At 42.1% G+C, this 15,952-nt stretch overlaps 1 protein-coding gene across 4 annotated transcripts in view; it reads right to left on the minus strand.

The window, feature by feature from the left end:
* Positions 1–653: 653 nt before the first annotated feature.
* Positions 654–15,952, minus strand: part of LIMD2 (LIM domain containing 2) — a 30,005-nt gene continuing 14,706 nt past the window's right edge. For 3 of the 4 annotated variants that reach the window (XM_075277082.1, XM_075277080.1, XM_075277081.1), the window contains exons 2-5: positions 8,092–8,170; positions 5,203–5,247; positions 4,972–5,111; positions 654–3,361 (exon numbers count right to left, since the gene is read on the minus strand). In XM_075277082.1, coding sequence (XP_075133183.1) covers positions 3,199–3,361; positions 4,972–5,111; positions 5,203–5,247; positions 8,092–8,133 — 390 coding nt within the window. In that variant the 5' untranslated portion in view covers positions 8,134–8,170 and the 3' untranslated portion in view covers positions 654–3,198. Of the gene's footprint in view, positions 3,362–4,971; positions 5,112–5,202; positions 5,248–8,091; positions 8,171–10,263; positions 10,321–15,952 lie in introns of those variants that run through there. The other variant, XM_075277083.1, reaches the window with a different exon arrangement.

A 15,952-nucleotide genomic window follows, 5' to 3' on the forward strand; every position in this document is an offset into this window, starting at 1 on the left:
TCAGCAGAGGTCCAACAGCCAGGACCCCTATAGATCAGGTGTTTGCAATGCACTTGTGCTTCACAAGCCATGTGATGTCACATTCATCAGCCACATGGCCTGCGGAGCTGTAATAACAAGCACAGCGCTGTCTAAATGTACAACAGTCTGCTTTGGTTTTCAGTGCAGAGGCCACAGTGCTATCCTATAGATAGGTCATCACTTAATAAGATTAGAATACCCCTTTAAATGGAAGAAGACATATTGGTACAATAGCCAGACATATACCAGAATAGATCTTAGCAGAGAGTAGTAGTATGTAGTTTTACTTCCTGCCAAGATCTACTCCTGAACAAAGATTATGGACTTGGCGCACAACTGCAACCATGAGAATGAGCCCTAATACACAAATAACTGAAAACTTCTCACCCCGCAACTCCTCATGGTCATACACTTAGGGTCCATTCACATCGAGGAAAATGGTGAGGAATTTGGAAAATTCTGCTAGTGAAAAAAAAGCTAGCAGCACCCATTGAAATCAATAGGAGGCTTTTTTGTCAGCGTGGAAACTTCCTCGCCATTTTCCTCCGCGTGAATGGACCCTTAGGTGTACACTTTCACATACACAGACACTGGACACACAATGAGGAATAATAAAGACAAACACACAACGCTAAAGCAACTAAAGAAATACTTTATATCATTACCCTGTATTACAGAATAGTCACATTCTGAAGAGATCCTTGAGTTTTGAAGAGATTGAATGCTTTGGGGTGTTCCATACCCTTACAGGTAATATGAAGGCCCTTGCGTAAAGGACAAGACAGGAAGATACCCTGCTGCTAGGCTAAAACTTTGAGGCAGATGCTGAGCCCTGAGTTCAAAAGCTGCTGAAACTTGGGAGAATCTAGAAGCTGAGAGAATGAAGGCAAGTTCGGCCATTTGGTCTATGGTCATATTTACACACTGCTTTTTGGATCCATCATCAGCATGGAAAACCTAAAGGTGCATGTTCTTGGCATGAATGCTCCTTGAATTAGGACAGACTTTCCACAACTGGGATCTGCTCCTTTTCAGCAAAAAAAATATCAGTCCCTACAGGGACTATTAATACGGTGGTGGACAAATACTAAAGGATCCCACCCATTAACAAAGACAGGTTAATGAGCTGATAGGGGTGTGTGTAGCCGTATTCAGGCCATATACTGCGCTCATCCCAAATATTCCCTTCAGTGGACCTTATCAAGAACATTAGCTCATATGGACATCTGTGCTTTTTATACACTTTAATATGGTGTCCTTCCACCATCTCCAGGTCTGCTCCGATTACCGTACAGTCTGAATTATTTTCTCCAGCCCACACACTTCCTAAGTAATCAGTGCAGTCATTTTGAGTGTTTGATATGCTAATTAGGCTCTCTATTGTCAGGTGGGTGGTGTCAAGCAGGAGCAGGCAATCCACCACTGATTAGAGCTCTGAACCACACCCCCTTGTCTGTACTAGCACTTACAAGAAGGCATATCTGGCAACAAAACTAACTGCACTTATTTCTTGGATTAAAAGTGGGGGCTATGGAGAAAAAAAAAAGCCTTCCTGTAGCGGAGTAAAAGATCCACAGAACTTGAGGTGGTGAAAAGTCCCTTTAAATCTAAATATGAAAGTCCCCTCCCCTTTCATATAATAAAAATTAAAAAAAAACAACACATACACCAAAAATCAATGGCTCAGATTTACTAATAGTAGTGCAAACACAGTGACGCAAGTGTACACCACCTTTTACTTGGCTTACTTTGATCCAGAATCATTTGTCACTATTTTGGTGCATTATGATATTTTGCAGCCATGCCCCCTTTTTCCTGAGAATCCACACCCACATATCTGGCATGTCAAAAATTTTCATTCAAGGGGCAACATGGTGGCTCAGTGGTTAGCACTGCAGCACTGGAGTCCTGGAGTTTGAATCCCGCCATGAACAACATCTGCAAGGAGTTTGTATTTTCTCCCCGTGTTTGCGTGGATTTCCTCCCATTCTAGAAAGACATACTGATAGGGTAAAAAAAAAAAAACTGTTCTAACTAGATGCACCACAGTGCACCATGTTTAAGCCATTGTCTAGTTGTAACCACAATAGTAAATCTGGGCCACTGAGACTGTAAAATTTACTATAAGGAACCAACTTCCACTAAAGCCATCATAAATTGTGGTTGCTCCTCCTCCTACCTCATACCTAAGAAGACCTAAAGATCGCTAGGGAACGGTTTTGAAGAGCTGAGCTCTTTGTCAGGGTAGAAGTAAAGCGAAAGGTTGCAGTTCATAACTACAAACACAAGATGGCACAGGAAATCCTACAGAGGCTTTTATTGTACAATCAAGGCTCAGGGATATGTTAAAAACAGTCCGTAAACAAAACCCAATCCCAGTGCAGAATATTGGCAACTCTTCACCTGACAGAGAGAGTCAAACATCCTCGGCCAGCGGTGAAAGAGTTAAGGAATGTTGCAGGTTCTCTTTCCAGCAAAAAGAGAGAAAGTGGTGATTTTTTTTTTAAAAAAAAGGCCGGAAGGAGGTGAGTGATAGGAATCACAAGGTGCCATCTTGACATTGGTATCAAATACCCTGAGGTTGCCGAATAGAAATAGAGAGCACAAAGCTGTCATTATCACGTGCCCCTATCACGGTCAATGCCAAGTCTTCATACTAATCTGTCCTAAGAAAGCTAGAACCCTGGGGAATGAATAGTCAATGTCTTGCTGTGCGATGGGTACAGCTTAGCTCCCTGCTATCCCCCTGAGATTTGCAAATTAAAAAGGCAGCAGGTGTTGGGGATGCCCCCTAACCACTGAAACATGCCCATGCAATAACCTACCATTTACTACTGTGGATAATTTTGTTTATTAATTTGCATACCCTCCTTCACCCACCTCCCACCAGACACATTCAAGAAGCCACCTGGGCCTAAAATTTAAAGGGACAACATGTCTATGCAATGTGAGAAGCAAAGCGATCCTTTTAAGAAATTCTTGGTCCAGGTGGAGTCTTTCACATCTTGCAGTTAAACCCTCCCACCACAAGGAGGGACTAACTGCTTAAGGTAATCGTACAGAAAGTGCCTTTATCTGCCTTGAACCCCCCTCCCCCACTGAGGCACATCAAGATTCCACCCCAAGTGCATTGTGGACGAGAAGTTAAGCCCCTAGTGAGATGACTATCCTGCACCCTCAAGGTGCCTTGTCTCCAGGAGCTTCCTGTTCTTTGTGGGTCCACAGATCCTTATGCGGTCGACGTCCAAATCCTTCATCATAGTTCCCTTTGCTTTTGAAAAGTTGCTGGAAGTGAGGCTTGCAGTAAAATTCTCCGTGCAGGGCAGCATAGGACCCCAGGCTATGACAGATAGACAAGAAGAGGAATAGGATTAAGTCTCTGCTATTTTATGAGCTACTATGCAATCTTAGAAACACCCTTTAAATTATTCCCATCTACGCCAAGAAATTGGTGTAGATGGGAAGAGTGGTTACACATTTTTGGTGGAATGGCCTTTTTTTGTGCCAAAGCTGCACTACCTTCATCTTTCTGCACCGTTTGACACTTTTTACAAAAGTGGGCAGAGCGGTGCAAAGACGGCTGAACCTGACAAATCTACTGTAATTCACACCATAAAATTGGTGCGAGATATACAGCAAGTCTAAGCTGGTCTATGAATGGCATAGATCTCGAATTATTAAGAGACCAGCACCTCTTAATTCAGGCGCAGTTAGCAACGACAGCCTTCAGAAAGGTGCAATAAACCCCCTCATGTAAAGGGGTTGTGCAGGACTTTGAAAACATGGCTGCTTTCTTCTTCACAGGAAGTGACATCATGTCCTTTGGTAATATGGCCATGCTGCAGCTCAGTCCCATTTATTTTAATGGAATGGAGAGGTGACATTGACATGTGACGAACAGACATTAGGTCAACTTGCTGAGAAGAAGAAAGCAGCCATTTTCTTAGAAGTCCTGCACAACTCCTTTAACCAGAGATGTCTATGGGGTGAGGGGGAAGGAGAAGACTTAGGGTGCCTTCACACTGAGTTACGCTCCAAGCATTTTGTCCATTTTACACGTGTAAAATGTAGTAAGCCATGGAGTTCAATGGCTTACACGCGTGTAATTTTGTGTCCGCAAAATTACGCACGCAAGCCATTGAACTCAATGGCTTACTACATTTTACACATGTATTTTTACACGTGTAAAATGGACAAAATGCACGGAGCGTAACTGTGTGAAGGCACCCTTAGTGCTGGAGGAGATAGAGGGAGAGCGATATTAGACTAAGTGAAGAGATAAGATGAGTAAATAACCTCAGAAATTGAGAAAAGAGGCATTTATAATGTATCCCATGAAAGAAAAAAGTTCCTTAGATTACATTTCTGAAGACTTGTTTTAGAACTGAAAGTATAGATTTAGGTGCATTTTATTGGGTGAACCATAACAAGGCCTTACAGGGGTTTACAATTCCCCTCCCATTGTCCCAGACCTTATTGCTCAGTTGAAGGATGTTCGCAGCATGGAATACCTGGCTGCCTCCCTTAATCATGCATTGTATGCCTTTTGGGCTGTGTGGTCATCCTGGGACGCATAGTGTCCTCTGCATGGTCTTTGACTCTTTCCTCCGCCGCCCCCCTTCTTTCTTCCCTTATTTCCCCTCCCCCCCACCTTTTAGTCTGTATTGCTTGTCAATTGACTCATACTTTGACTTGCACATGTTCAGTTCCTTTTTTTTTTTTTTGTAAAATTTACAAAAATGTTAAATAAAAATTACAGTTACAAAAAAAAAAAAAAAAAAGTGACCTAGTAACACAGTGGTCACTAACCGCTGGCCCGCCAGTGCTGCAAAATGCAAGTCTTTCATGGTAAGTGTTGCTATTTTACATGTTGAAGAATATATTATTTAATCTTCAGAGCTGGGAAATAATTCACCTTTACTTTAAGCCATTCTGCAAACATGTACTCACCTCAGTTTGGTACTGCAGTGCTTACAGCAGAAGCATCGGTTGTGGAAGATGTGTTTGTCGGCGACCAACCTCTCCATGGGGTAAACGGTCGTCTGGCAGGATGAGCACAGTTCTTTAACCGCAGGCTTCATACTAAAAGACTGTGCAGTGATAGAGAACGTATTTAGTAAGTGCCAAATAGTCAGCCTAACATACATAAAACATGTCAGGAAAAGGAAGACTTCTGCTCACCTTTGACCTTTGTACAACGCTGGATCCTGGGTTGCACGGAGATTCCTAGAAAGAAAAAAAAATTGAACATACAAAATTAGGAGCCGATTAGATGAAATGTACATCATGCACATCCTGTTTCCTACTTACTCTACTTTGGAAAGGAATCATTCAACTTTTTCATCTTAAACTGAAGGCCCACCATGTTGTATCTTTGGTCAAAAAAATCTGGGCTCAGTAAAAGGTTTTCCGGGCAAAAAAAATCTTTTTTTTTTTTTCTTTAACCACTTCAGTACTGGGCCAATTTGTGGTCCAGGACCAGACACATTTTAGGTTTATTTTGTATGTGTGGTTTTGAGGTCTGTAACATTTTTTTCGCATGTCTCAGTCAACTAATTTTTGCGTCTGTTTTCGGGGACACATAGGGCTTTATTTTTATGTTATTTTTATTTTCAAATGTATTTTAATTTTTTTTTTATATCCGGGAAAATATAAACAAAATAGGAGGGAAATTGTGTCTGGTTTTCAATTTATTATTATTATTTTTTACAGCACAGCAATCGAGATAGCAGGGGGGGGTAATAAATCTGCCCTGCTATCTCTCTGGGAGCTCCGGCTGAAGTTACAGCCGGCTCCCATTGAAGTCAGCTGCACGATCTCCATGCAGCTACTGTGTTCTTACTGGACGAACTGGTACGTCCTGTCAGAACAAGGCAACCACTTCCCGGACGTATATAGTCTATGGGCGGTCCGGAAGTGGTTAAAAAAGGTCTGTTAGTGCTATTAATGGGTTAATACGTGCACCCAAATACCGTTAGCAATGTTTTGAGTGATTTCTGGGTTTTCTGGGAGCTCCTGACATCTTCTACATTTGTTTTCCAGTTATTTTATCCTGCAACTACCATAATGCTACAGGGTTGGATGAGATTAGTGGCTACTACGATCTCCCGGACTTTAGCCACGCAGTTACTTTTTGTTCACACCACTTTAGCGCGAGTGTTAAAGGGGCTCCATTAGCAAAATTATGCTGTATGAGCCTCACATATGCCTGAATAGCCTTTAAAAAGGCTATTCAGGCACCGCTAATCTTATTTTAAACCCCCCTCCCATTTTAAAATAATACCCTAAAAACGAATATGCAAATAATACTTACCCGTGCACAGTGGGCGGTCCTGCACTGTCCGACATCATCTTGCTGTCATGCCTTCCTCTTCTTTCTTCTTCCAGCGACGTCCTCCTGTCCTGGCTCTTCCACGCCTTGATCTTCTGTTCTTCTGGAATGAAGAAGTTCGAGAGCGTACTGCGCGTGTAGTTCTAAGGGGAACTTAGAACTACTACAAAAATGGCCCCGGAGCGTACGCAGTAGCTTTCCGGAGGGAGAAGTACTGTGCACGCGCAGTATTTGAACCAAACCCGTCGGAAGAACAGAAGATCAAGGCGGGAAGAGCCAGGACAGGAGGACGTCGCAAGAAGAAGAAAGAAGAGGAAGGCGTGCCAGCAGATGACGTGCACCAGTGCACGAACCGCCCACCGTGCATGGCAAGCATAATTTGCATATTCGTTTTTAGGGTATTATTTTAAAATGGGAGGGGGGTTTAAAATAAGATTAGCGGTGCCTGAATAGCCTTTTTAAAGGCTATTCAGGCATATGTGGGGCTCATACAGCATAATTTTGCTGATAAAGCCCCTTTAGGGTGCGTTCACACGATGTAAAGTAGAGCGCAATCTAGCATGTATACACGTGTCAGCAGATTGCGCGCTCAAAAAGATCCCATTCATTTCAATGGGAGTTACGAGCGTATACGCCGTGTTATTTTGCGCCCGTGATTTTGCAGGAAGCCTGTAAAAAATACCATATATACTCAAGTATAAGCCTAGATTTTCAACACAGTTTTTGTGCTGAAAAAGCCCCCCTCGGCTTATACTTGAGTCAAGCAAACTATTATTTTTTTTTATTTTTTTTTATTTATTTATTTTTTTTTGGGAGGGGGGGTCTATGACCAGCCACAATAGTAATGTATAGAATCTCACATAAAATAGTGAAATTTAAAAAAAAAAAAAAAAAAAAAAAAAAAAAAATATAATAAAAAAATAAAAAATAAAAGTTCTAAATCCCTCCTTTCCCTAGAATACATATAAAAGTATAAAATTACTGTGAGACACATTCACATTAGGTATCCTTGTGTCTGAAAGTGCCCAGTCTACTGAATATAGGGTATCTGCAGTGCTCCTGTTCCGTCGGGAAGGGGTTAATAGGAGCACTGCAGATACCCTATATACAGCCAGGCTGAATGCCAAGTGGGGGAAGAAAATACAGTCCTCAAGTTCAGGGAAGGGGCAGACAGACAACCAAAACACCCCCTCCCTTTTCCCAGCCCCCAGCAACTACTGCACCCAAAAACTCCGACCATTTTAATTTTTGAAATTTTCCAGTAGCTGCTGCATTCCCACCCACACCCCGGCTTATACTCGAGTCAATAAGTTTTCCCAGTTTTTGTGGTAAAATTAGGGGCCTCGGCTTATATTCGAGTCGGCTTATACTCGAGTATATACGGTATATCTGATGACATCTCACTACCTTTTCTTTCATAAAAGTGGCGTGGGTGGCAGAAAAATGCCAAATTGTTACAGTTACTATCGCAACTGGCATTTACAAAAGTGCAAACCCGAGGTCTGCGACTTTTAGTTAACAGAAATCTGTCACAGCCACTGTAATAAATCTCCCCCGATAGGTCTCAACACTGATGACTAACACAGTACTTTGACATTTGTGTTTTTTGCAATCTGTTTTATGTTTTAGGTCTAACCTTTACAAGACAAAATGTAATTTCTGAGTGGTATATGCACAGTCACTGAACAACAACGTCTTTGTCAGCAGTGGGCTGCAGTGAATGGATGGACTGTACTTACATGGCCTGTGGCCGCTGTGGTAGGAATTTTAGCCTGAAACATCTCTCTGGTTTTCAGCTCAGGTTTATTTAACTCTCATCTGCAAAGAAAAGAAAAATTCAGGATAGGTAGTACATAACTTTTGTACACTATATTCTGTATCGCTCCCCTGGGGTCTACACAGGAAACGCTCCATATGTTGCATCATGTGGTATCCATCACATGGAGTATATCTTATGCACGCTCCAAGATGGCTTTTCACTAAACATGGTCATCGGCCAGAATCAGAACTGGTGAACTACAAAGATTAGTGATAGAGGCAAAAAATATAGGATTGAAAGTGCATATCTGTAACATAGGCGGAAAAAAGTATTACTTTCTCAGGGAACTAGTATAAAGGGGTTAATGGTGCTTGTCAAAGTCACCTCTGTCATTTCCCGTCACCCTGTGGCTTTCAGCATTTCCTGACAGATTACACCATTCTCTTGCACTCATAAACATGTATTCTATAGAACAGACATGTTGCAGATCTATGCCGCTCTCCACATTACAAAGCAGTTCGACAGTAGATAAAAATCAGTTTTTATTAGTTTGCACAATCCCAAAGTTAGGGCAAACTAACAAAGTGAAATTTTGTCACGGCAAACTAAATAACTTCTCCACCCATAATATGACCACCACTCGATGCACCGATTTAGGGAGCTCAGAGTAGTCATTGCTCCCCCCCTCCTTCCTGAGGGAGAGGCAAGTGAAGACCATCAGTTTTTGACAATAGTACCCTGCCTCATAGCAACATTTTATTAAACAAAAATGTCCATTATTTATTATTCTTAATGATATTTTTGTTATAGATGATCCATTTAGGGTGAAATTGCCCTTTAAGGGTGAATTCACACTGAGTAAACGCTAGCTTAGGGTGCATTCACACTGAGTAAACGCTAGCTTATTCTGAACGTAAAACACGTTCAGAATAAGCGGCGTCTAAAGCAGCTCCATTCATTTCTATGGGAGCGGGGATACGAGCGCTCCCCATAGAAATGAATGGGCTGCTTCTTTCACTCCGTGCAGTCCCATTGAAGTGAATGGGGAGTGCCGGCGTATACGCTCCGGCATGAGCAGAGCTTGCCGTATACACCGGCACTCCCCATTCACTTCAATGGGACTGCACGGAGTGAAAGAAGCAGCCCATTCATTTCTATGGGGAGCGCTCGTATCCCCGCTCCCATAGAAATGAATGGAGCTGCTTTAGACGCCGCTTATTCTGAACGTGTTTTACGTTCAGAATAAGCTAGCATTTACTCAGTGTGAATTCACCCTTATTCTGAACGTAAAACACGTTCAGAATAAGCGGCGTCTAAAGCAGCTCCATTCATTTCTATGGGAGCGGGGATACGAGCGCTCCCCATAGAAATGAATGGGCTGCTTCTTTCACTCCGTGCAGTCCCATTGAAGTGAATGGGGAGTGCCGGCGTGTACGCTCCGGCATGAGCAGAGCTTATTCTGAACGTGTTTTACGTTCAGAATAAGCTAGCGTTTACTCAGTGTGAATGCACCCTTAGGGTCCATTCACACGGAGTAACGCGAGGCGTTTTTTGTGCTTATTTTTACGGCCGTAAAAAGACGTTTCCATTGAGTTCTATAGTAAAATACGTCTGTATTTTTACGTCCGTAATTTTACGTCCGTAAAATAACGGACGTAAAATTACGGACGTAAAAATACAGGCGTATTTTACTATAGAACTCAATGGAAACGTCTTTTTACGGCCGTAAAAATAAGTACAAAAAACGCCACGCGTTACTCCGTGTGAATGGACCCTTAGGCAGTAAATACCCACAACAGTCAATGCTTGACATCGGCCTCTGAGCAGTTTCTCAGTCTCAGTTTTCCACCGAGTTGTCTTATTTCAGACATGTCTGGTCAGAGCATGGAATCTGTACACATATGGTTATCAGACCCGGGGACACGAAAGCAAAAACAACTCACATTTACATATTAATAGTTGTACGGTGCTGATCACAATAAAAAAAGGTTTTCAACATCCAGGCTGGAAAATGTATAAAAACTACCACTTTCCTTATACGGTGTAGTGTGATCTTAATATACATAACATGATTTACAACAGAACAAAAATATACCTTTAATTATCTGTAATGACAGTCCTATGCAAATGTATACAGCTCCAATGTACTTACATGTGATGGGAGTGGATGGGTGGGTTATGACTTTCCTTAAAGACTGTGCCAAATACCAGGAATGTGATTATCTATTAGGACATTATGTGGCAAGAGACATACATACGCTGCTTTTAAAGTTGGTCCTCAAACAATGGTTATTAGTTTCCATGTCAGTGAAAACTGATGCCCACTGTATGGAGGATTACACATATATGCTCCTCCAGCAATACATATGGACAGTGCAGTATGTATAAATTACACAGAGCCATGTACCCAAGAGCTAGCAATCTAAATACTAACCTATAAGACATAGAATGCTTCTATCACTGTTGATATGCTTTCCTAAACATTACCCACAGAAATGCCATCTTCCCTGTGTGTGCCCAGATGGCATGTTCTTCTCACATACAAAAATAGCTTGTGATGTGCACAGAACTCAACCACCCACCGGCAGCAAGATCCAGACTGAAGAGGAATAGGAAAAGCAGCAGATGAACATAAGCAGGGGGTGCAGGGAAGGATAGGAAGTGCTATAACCCAGTCAAAGACATAAAGAGAAGAACTCACTGCTGCAGAGCTCACGGCTGAAGAGCAACCTCCACACACTGAGGCTTGAAATTTTGGAGAGAGGATGTTTCTCCACCTCCTGTACATCTGAGTGTGTAAAGCCGCCTCCCCTGGGGCACACACAGGATACACACATCAGACATAACAGCCCTTCCTGGAACCATTGAGTGCACACAGCTCAGTGCAAAGAGACAACGCAACAAAGATAAAAATGAGACTGCGCTGCTTTCAGGTGCTGCTCTACACCACCGCACTCCTCACCACCAGTGACAGGAGGCGCTAGTGCCCTTATCTGCCAAATCTTTAGATTCTAAACGAACCCTCAATGAAGTGAATGGGAGTAAGAAATCTTTCTGCAGGAAGACTACTGTGGAGGATGTTCCATCACAAAATGTTCTATGTGAATATACTCTTAGGGTACATGCAAACAATCTGAACTTACTGTACATGCAGAAATTCCACACCAATTGTGGTGAAGATTTCAGTAAGGATTTTGGAACCATTTCGTTATAAACTGACATGCTGTGGATTTTAGGCCTGGGCCCCACGCTGCAAGAAAACTATGTACACTTTTAGTGAAAAACGCAATGTGTTTTTTTGCTGCCCTGTGGGGCTTTGTGCTTAAAATTCACACCATCATGTACTTGAGAAATAGTATTTCTCATTGCCTGTAATGCCAATTGATTGCAATGCAGATTTTCTGTAATGAAATCAATGCAGAAAATACGCACATAAACCTGACCGTGTGTCTGTACCCTTAGGGCCCATTCACACATCAGAAAATGAATAGGATTCTCATGTGGACTTCTGTCTCCAATTCCTCTCTATTTTCCAGCTCTTGGCTATCACTTGCTGACCAGCCTCAGATGTATGGGCCTAATGGCCAGAGTGTCTCGTGCCACAGGTTCTATGGCATCATTTATTGGATACACTCTGGTAAAAGTAGTTGAGATAAATGGATGGAGAAGATAGTATTGGAAGAACACAGTACAGGGATTCTCTCTCCTTTAAGGTACTTGGGCAGGGCCTCATCTGGCTCCTTTAAATGAAGGCTTTGAGGCTCCTCCATAAAAGATACTTCTACCGCTGCACAATATTAAATCCATTAAGAAACACATGAGGGGGAGTCAGTTACTACAGCCCCCTTTCCCTCCCCCGTTGAACAGGCACATATCTTTAAAGATTTGCATTTTGTCTGCATGTGTTCAATTCAATGTCTCCTTCTCTCATCAAAAAAGGATTACAAACATCTGAGTTTATTGCAGCTTGACGGGTCCAAATGACTAAACTCTTTACCCTGTTTTATTAATAGTTATTCACTTCCAGGTGTGAAGAGGGCACACCGAAATGGTGCCATCGTGTTAAAAAAAAAACCAAAAAAAACAAAGTGGAAATAGGGCAACAGTTATAGCCTGCATCCAGCTCTTTTAACGTAAATGTACGCAAGCCACACCCATTTAGAGGGCTATTTTAGGCTAAGGCCTCACGTTGCAGTAACACAGCTTTTTTTGTTGCAGATTTTGTTGCGGAGCCAAAGCCAAGAATGGCTACAAATGTAAAGGGAAATATATAGGAAGCTCTTATAGTTCTACCTCTTGCTCAGTCCACTCCTGGCTTTGGCTGAAAAAACCGCAACAAAATCTACAACAAAAAAAAGCTGCGTTTCCGCAATGTGGGGCTTTAGCCTAATAGAACTTTTGGTAAGTATGCACATATAACATATTTCCTTCCGTATTTCATTTTTTTCCTCTTACACTGATTATTTTTTATCCTGAAGAAGCTTGTAATCAGAACTAAAGTATATAGATGCCACATAGTTACTTTGTACAGAACTTACTAAGCTATATTAATGTAATGATGGTCATCCTGACAGGTAGTCAAGTGGTTATTAGGCAACACAAAGTATCAGAGCCTGCAAAATATAGGGATGGGGGCGAAACGATGCCATGTATCTAAACTATCAAGGTATAAACTATCTGCCGCCTCGATCACATCAGGATCGCAGAGAAGGTCACCGAGGATAATGTGATCCACATCATTTTATCTAATGCTGTTCTTCTAATGAATTATTGAGGAATAGCTCTTCTCATCACCAGGGATCTGCCAAGGCTTCAGATCTCCAGAACATCACATTAGAGGCAGGACAAGACCTCCTTCAACCTCATATAAAAACAGGGCAGATGCCAAGTCTATTCCCTATTGCATTCACATTAAAGTAATGTATTCCTGAAGCTGTGCACAATGTTTTTTGGAATGCCTTCTTTGCTAGAGTAGAAATGTAGATGTTCTTTTCTCCTAGCTGGATACATCTCTTAGCTATACGTCTCTTTCTGCCTCTCCTGACCAGCTGACCTTGTGAAATATGTTCCTAGATTTCCTGTTTCTTTGGCTGTCTCATAGAGTAAACAAGCATGCTAGACTCCATAAAGCCTTGCATATAATGGGCTCCCAGACGCAGGAAGATCTTTGTGTATGTGTGTGTAGGTCACCGAATATAACATTTGTCTGCATGCTATGGTTTACTGTATCTGATCAGTATCCACATAGACATGGGCTGTGCCTGGTATTACATTCAACTGAATGGAGGTGATCTGCAAAACCGTGCACAGACATGAGTGGCATTGTTTCTGCCGAGAAGCAGACCTTGTATTGTAATCCTGGACAATCCCATTAAGAGAGTGGGGAGGGGGGATGATCTGTAGTCATTGGAACCTATATGTATGACTCAGGTGACACAATGCTACGCAGCATATGGGGACAACATCAGAGAGAGGAAAAAAAAATGCACAGCAATCCTTTCATGATCATTCCTCTCTTTATAGACTGCAGAAGGACCCCTGGTGTTCATGCATTATACTGATATCTATAGAGGTTGCTGGAAAGACTCTTGAATACTGAGCAAGGTGTCCTGTAATGAGCAAGTGAACATGTCTGTTCAGGTCAGCCAAGTAGTTTCAATGGCAGACCCCACTAACTATTTGTCCAGCAAATTTGGAAGCACGATGCAACAGAGTCTACAAATGGATGAGAACGTAGCCTGACCGTGGTGCTGGTGACTATGGATCTGGGCCTGGACCCCTCCCTTCACCCCCTTTTTATTTCTATTCTCTCTTCCTTTCTGTTCTCTCCCTCTTTATACCTTCTTATTCCTATATTCACCCACAATTAGAGAGTGGCTTCTTTGGGGCTCAGTTGTTCTTATCCTTATGCAGGTTATGGGACTTTTTGTCTCAACACACATCCCTTGAAAAAGAGTGCTTTTCTACTGATGTGTAAATAAAAAATAAAAAAAAAAGTCTGGACAGGAGTAAGGCACGAATGGTGCAATGTACTATGAATCTATTGACCTACCATTTATTTAGTCTTGCAGCAAAACTTCCCTAAATTGGCTGCATAAGTGTGGCTGTGCCTGGTATTGCAGCTCAGTCCTATTCAAGTGCATGGCAGAGTGCTTCAGTATCGACAGAGCCGCTACTAAAAGTAAGGAGCTGTACCCGGTGAACTGTGGGCATAGTGCGCTCACTAAAAAGTCAGACCCTCCCTGATAGACAAACTTGTATTACTGGAGAACTCATTTAAACACAATTTATCCTATAGTACTGTATCTATTGGGATAAGTGGTTGGTTCTTATTAACATGTATTTGACGTTTATGAGGATAAAACAGTTGTGACCATAAGTAATTGGCACCCCTGACATTTTTCCAGAAAATAAAGCATTTTGCCCAGCAATTACAAGCTTCTTACACCTCTTGAAGGGCGCCTTCTCCCAACAGCAATTTTAAGAACTCTCCACAGGTGTTCAATGGAATTTACATCCGAACTCATTGTGGCCACACCAGAACTAACGCTTTGTTTCCATCCAATCCTGGGTGCTTTCTGAAGTATCTTTAGGGTCATTGTCCTGCTGGAAGACCCACGACCCATGCAAACCGAGCCTTCTAACACCGAACCCTACATTGAGACCCAAAATTCTTTGGTAATCTTCAGATATCATGATGCCTTATACACAGTCAGTCAAGGCACCCAGCCAGAGGCAGCAAGACAATGCCATAACATCTTTGAATCTCCACCATATTTGACTGTTGGTACTGTGTTCTTTTCTTTGTAGGCCTCATTCCTTTTTCGTTAAAAAGTAGAATGATGTGCTTTACCAAAAAGCTCTATTTTGGGCTCATCTGTCCACAAGACATTTTCCCACAAGAATTTTGACTTACTCACATACCTTTTGCAAACTGCAGTCTAACTTTTATATATCTCCAAATCAGAAGTCGGGTCCTCCTGGCTCTCCTGCCATAACCTTTCATTTAATTCAAACGCTGACAGTTTGCGCTGACACTGATGCACCCTGAGCCTGCAGGATAGCTTGAATTTCTTTAGGAACTTAATTGGGGCTACTTATCCACCATTCAGACTATCTTGCGTTGCAACCTTTCATCAAGTTTTCTCTTCCGGCCATTTCAGGGGGATTATCTACAGTGCCATGGATCGTAAACTTCTTGATTATGTTGCCCACCATGGACAAAGGAACATCAAGATCTCTGGAGATGGACTTGTATCCTTGCGATTGTTGATATTTCAAGAGGCGTCAACAATTTTATCCGTACCATTTTTGGAGTTTTGTGAGAAATTATTTCCAGTTTGCCTTTTTTCTCAGTTTTTTTGTGTTGTTAATACACACAAAGGAAATAAACATGTGTATAACAAAGCATGTGCAACTGCAATAATGTTCCAGGAGAAATACTTCATTTTCTGGATAAATTTCAACCAACACTTACGCCATGACTGTAGCTGTTGCTCAGATGACTAGCTTATGCATCTCTGCTTTACACTCTCCCTAGACAGAAACTTTTTTTTTCCTGCTATCCAGATGTTCACGACTTTACTGATTTTGAATATACGGACTGCTAGAAAGGAGGTGTAACTTGAAGCTCCTGGCTGGGCCTCAATCTAAAATCTGACATTGCTGCCCCCCACCACCACCTCCCTATCCCATGTGCCATTTATAATCCTGGAGTGGTCTTATGCTGGCGATTGATGTTGGAATCCCTCAGTGACCAGGGTCTGTATGTAACCACCAACTCTGTACCCCCTGTAGCTGTGCTCCAGTTGGTTTACACTTGTACCTCTCTACAACATGTT

This window comes from Leptodactylus fuscus, chromosome 6 (genome assembly GCF_031893055.1).
Source record: "Leptodactylus fuscus isolate aLepFus1 chromosome 6, aLepFus1.hap2, whole genome shotgun sequence".
Classification (NCBI taxonomy): Eukaryota; Metazoa; Chordata; class Amphibia; order Anura; family Leptodactylidae; genus Leptodactylus; species Leptodactylus fuscus.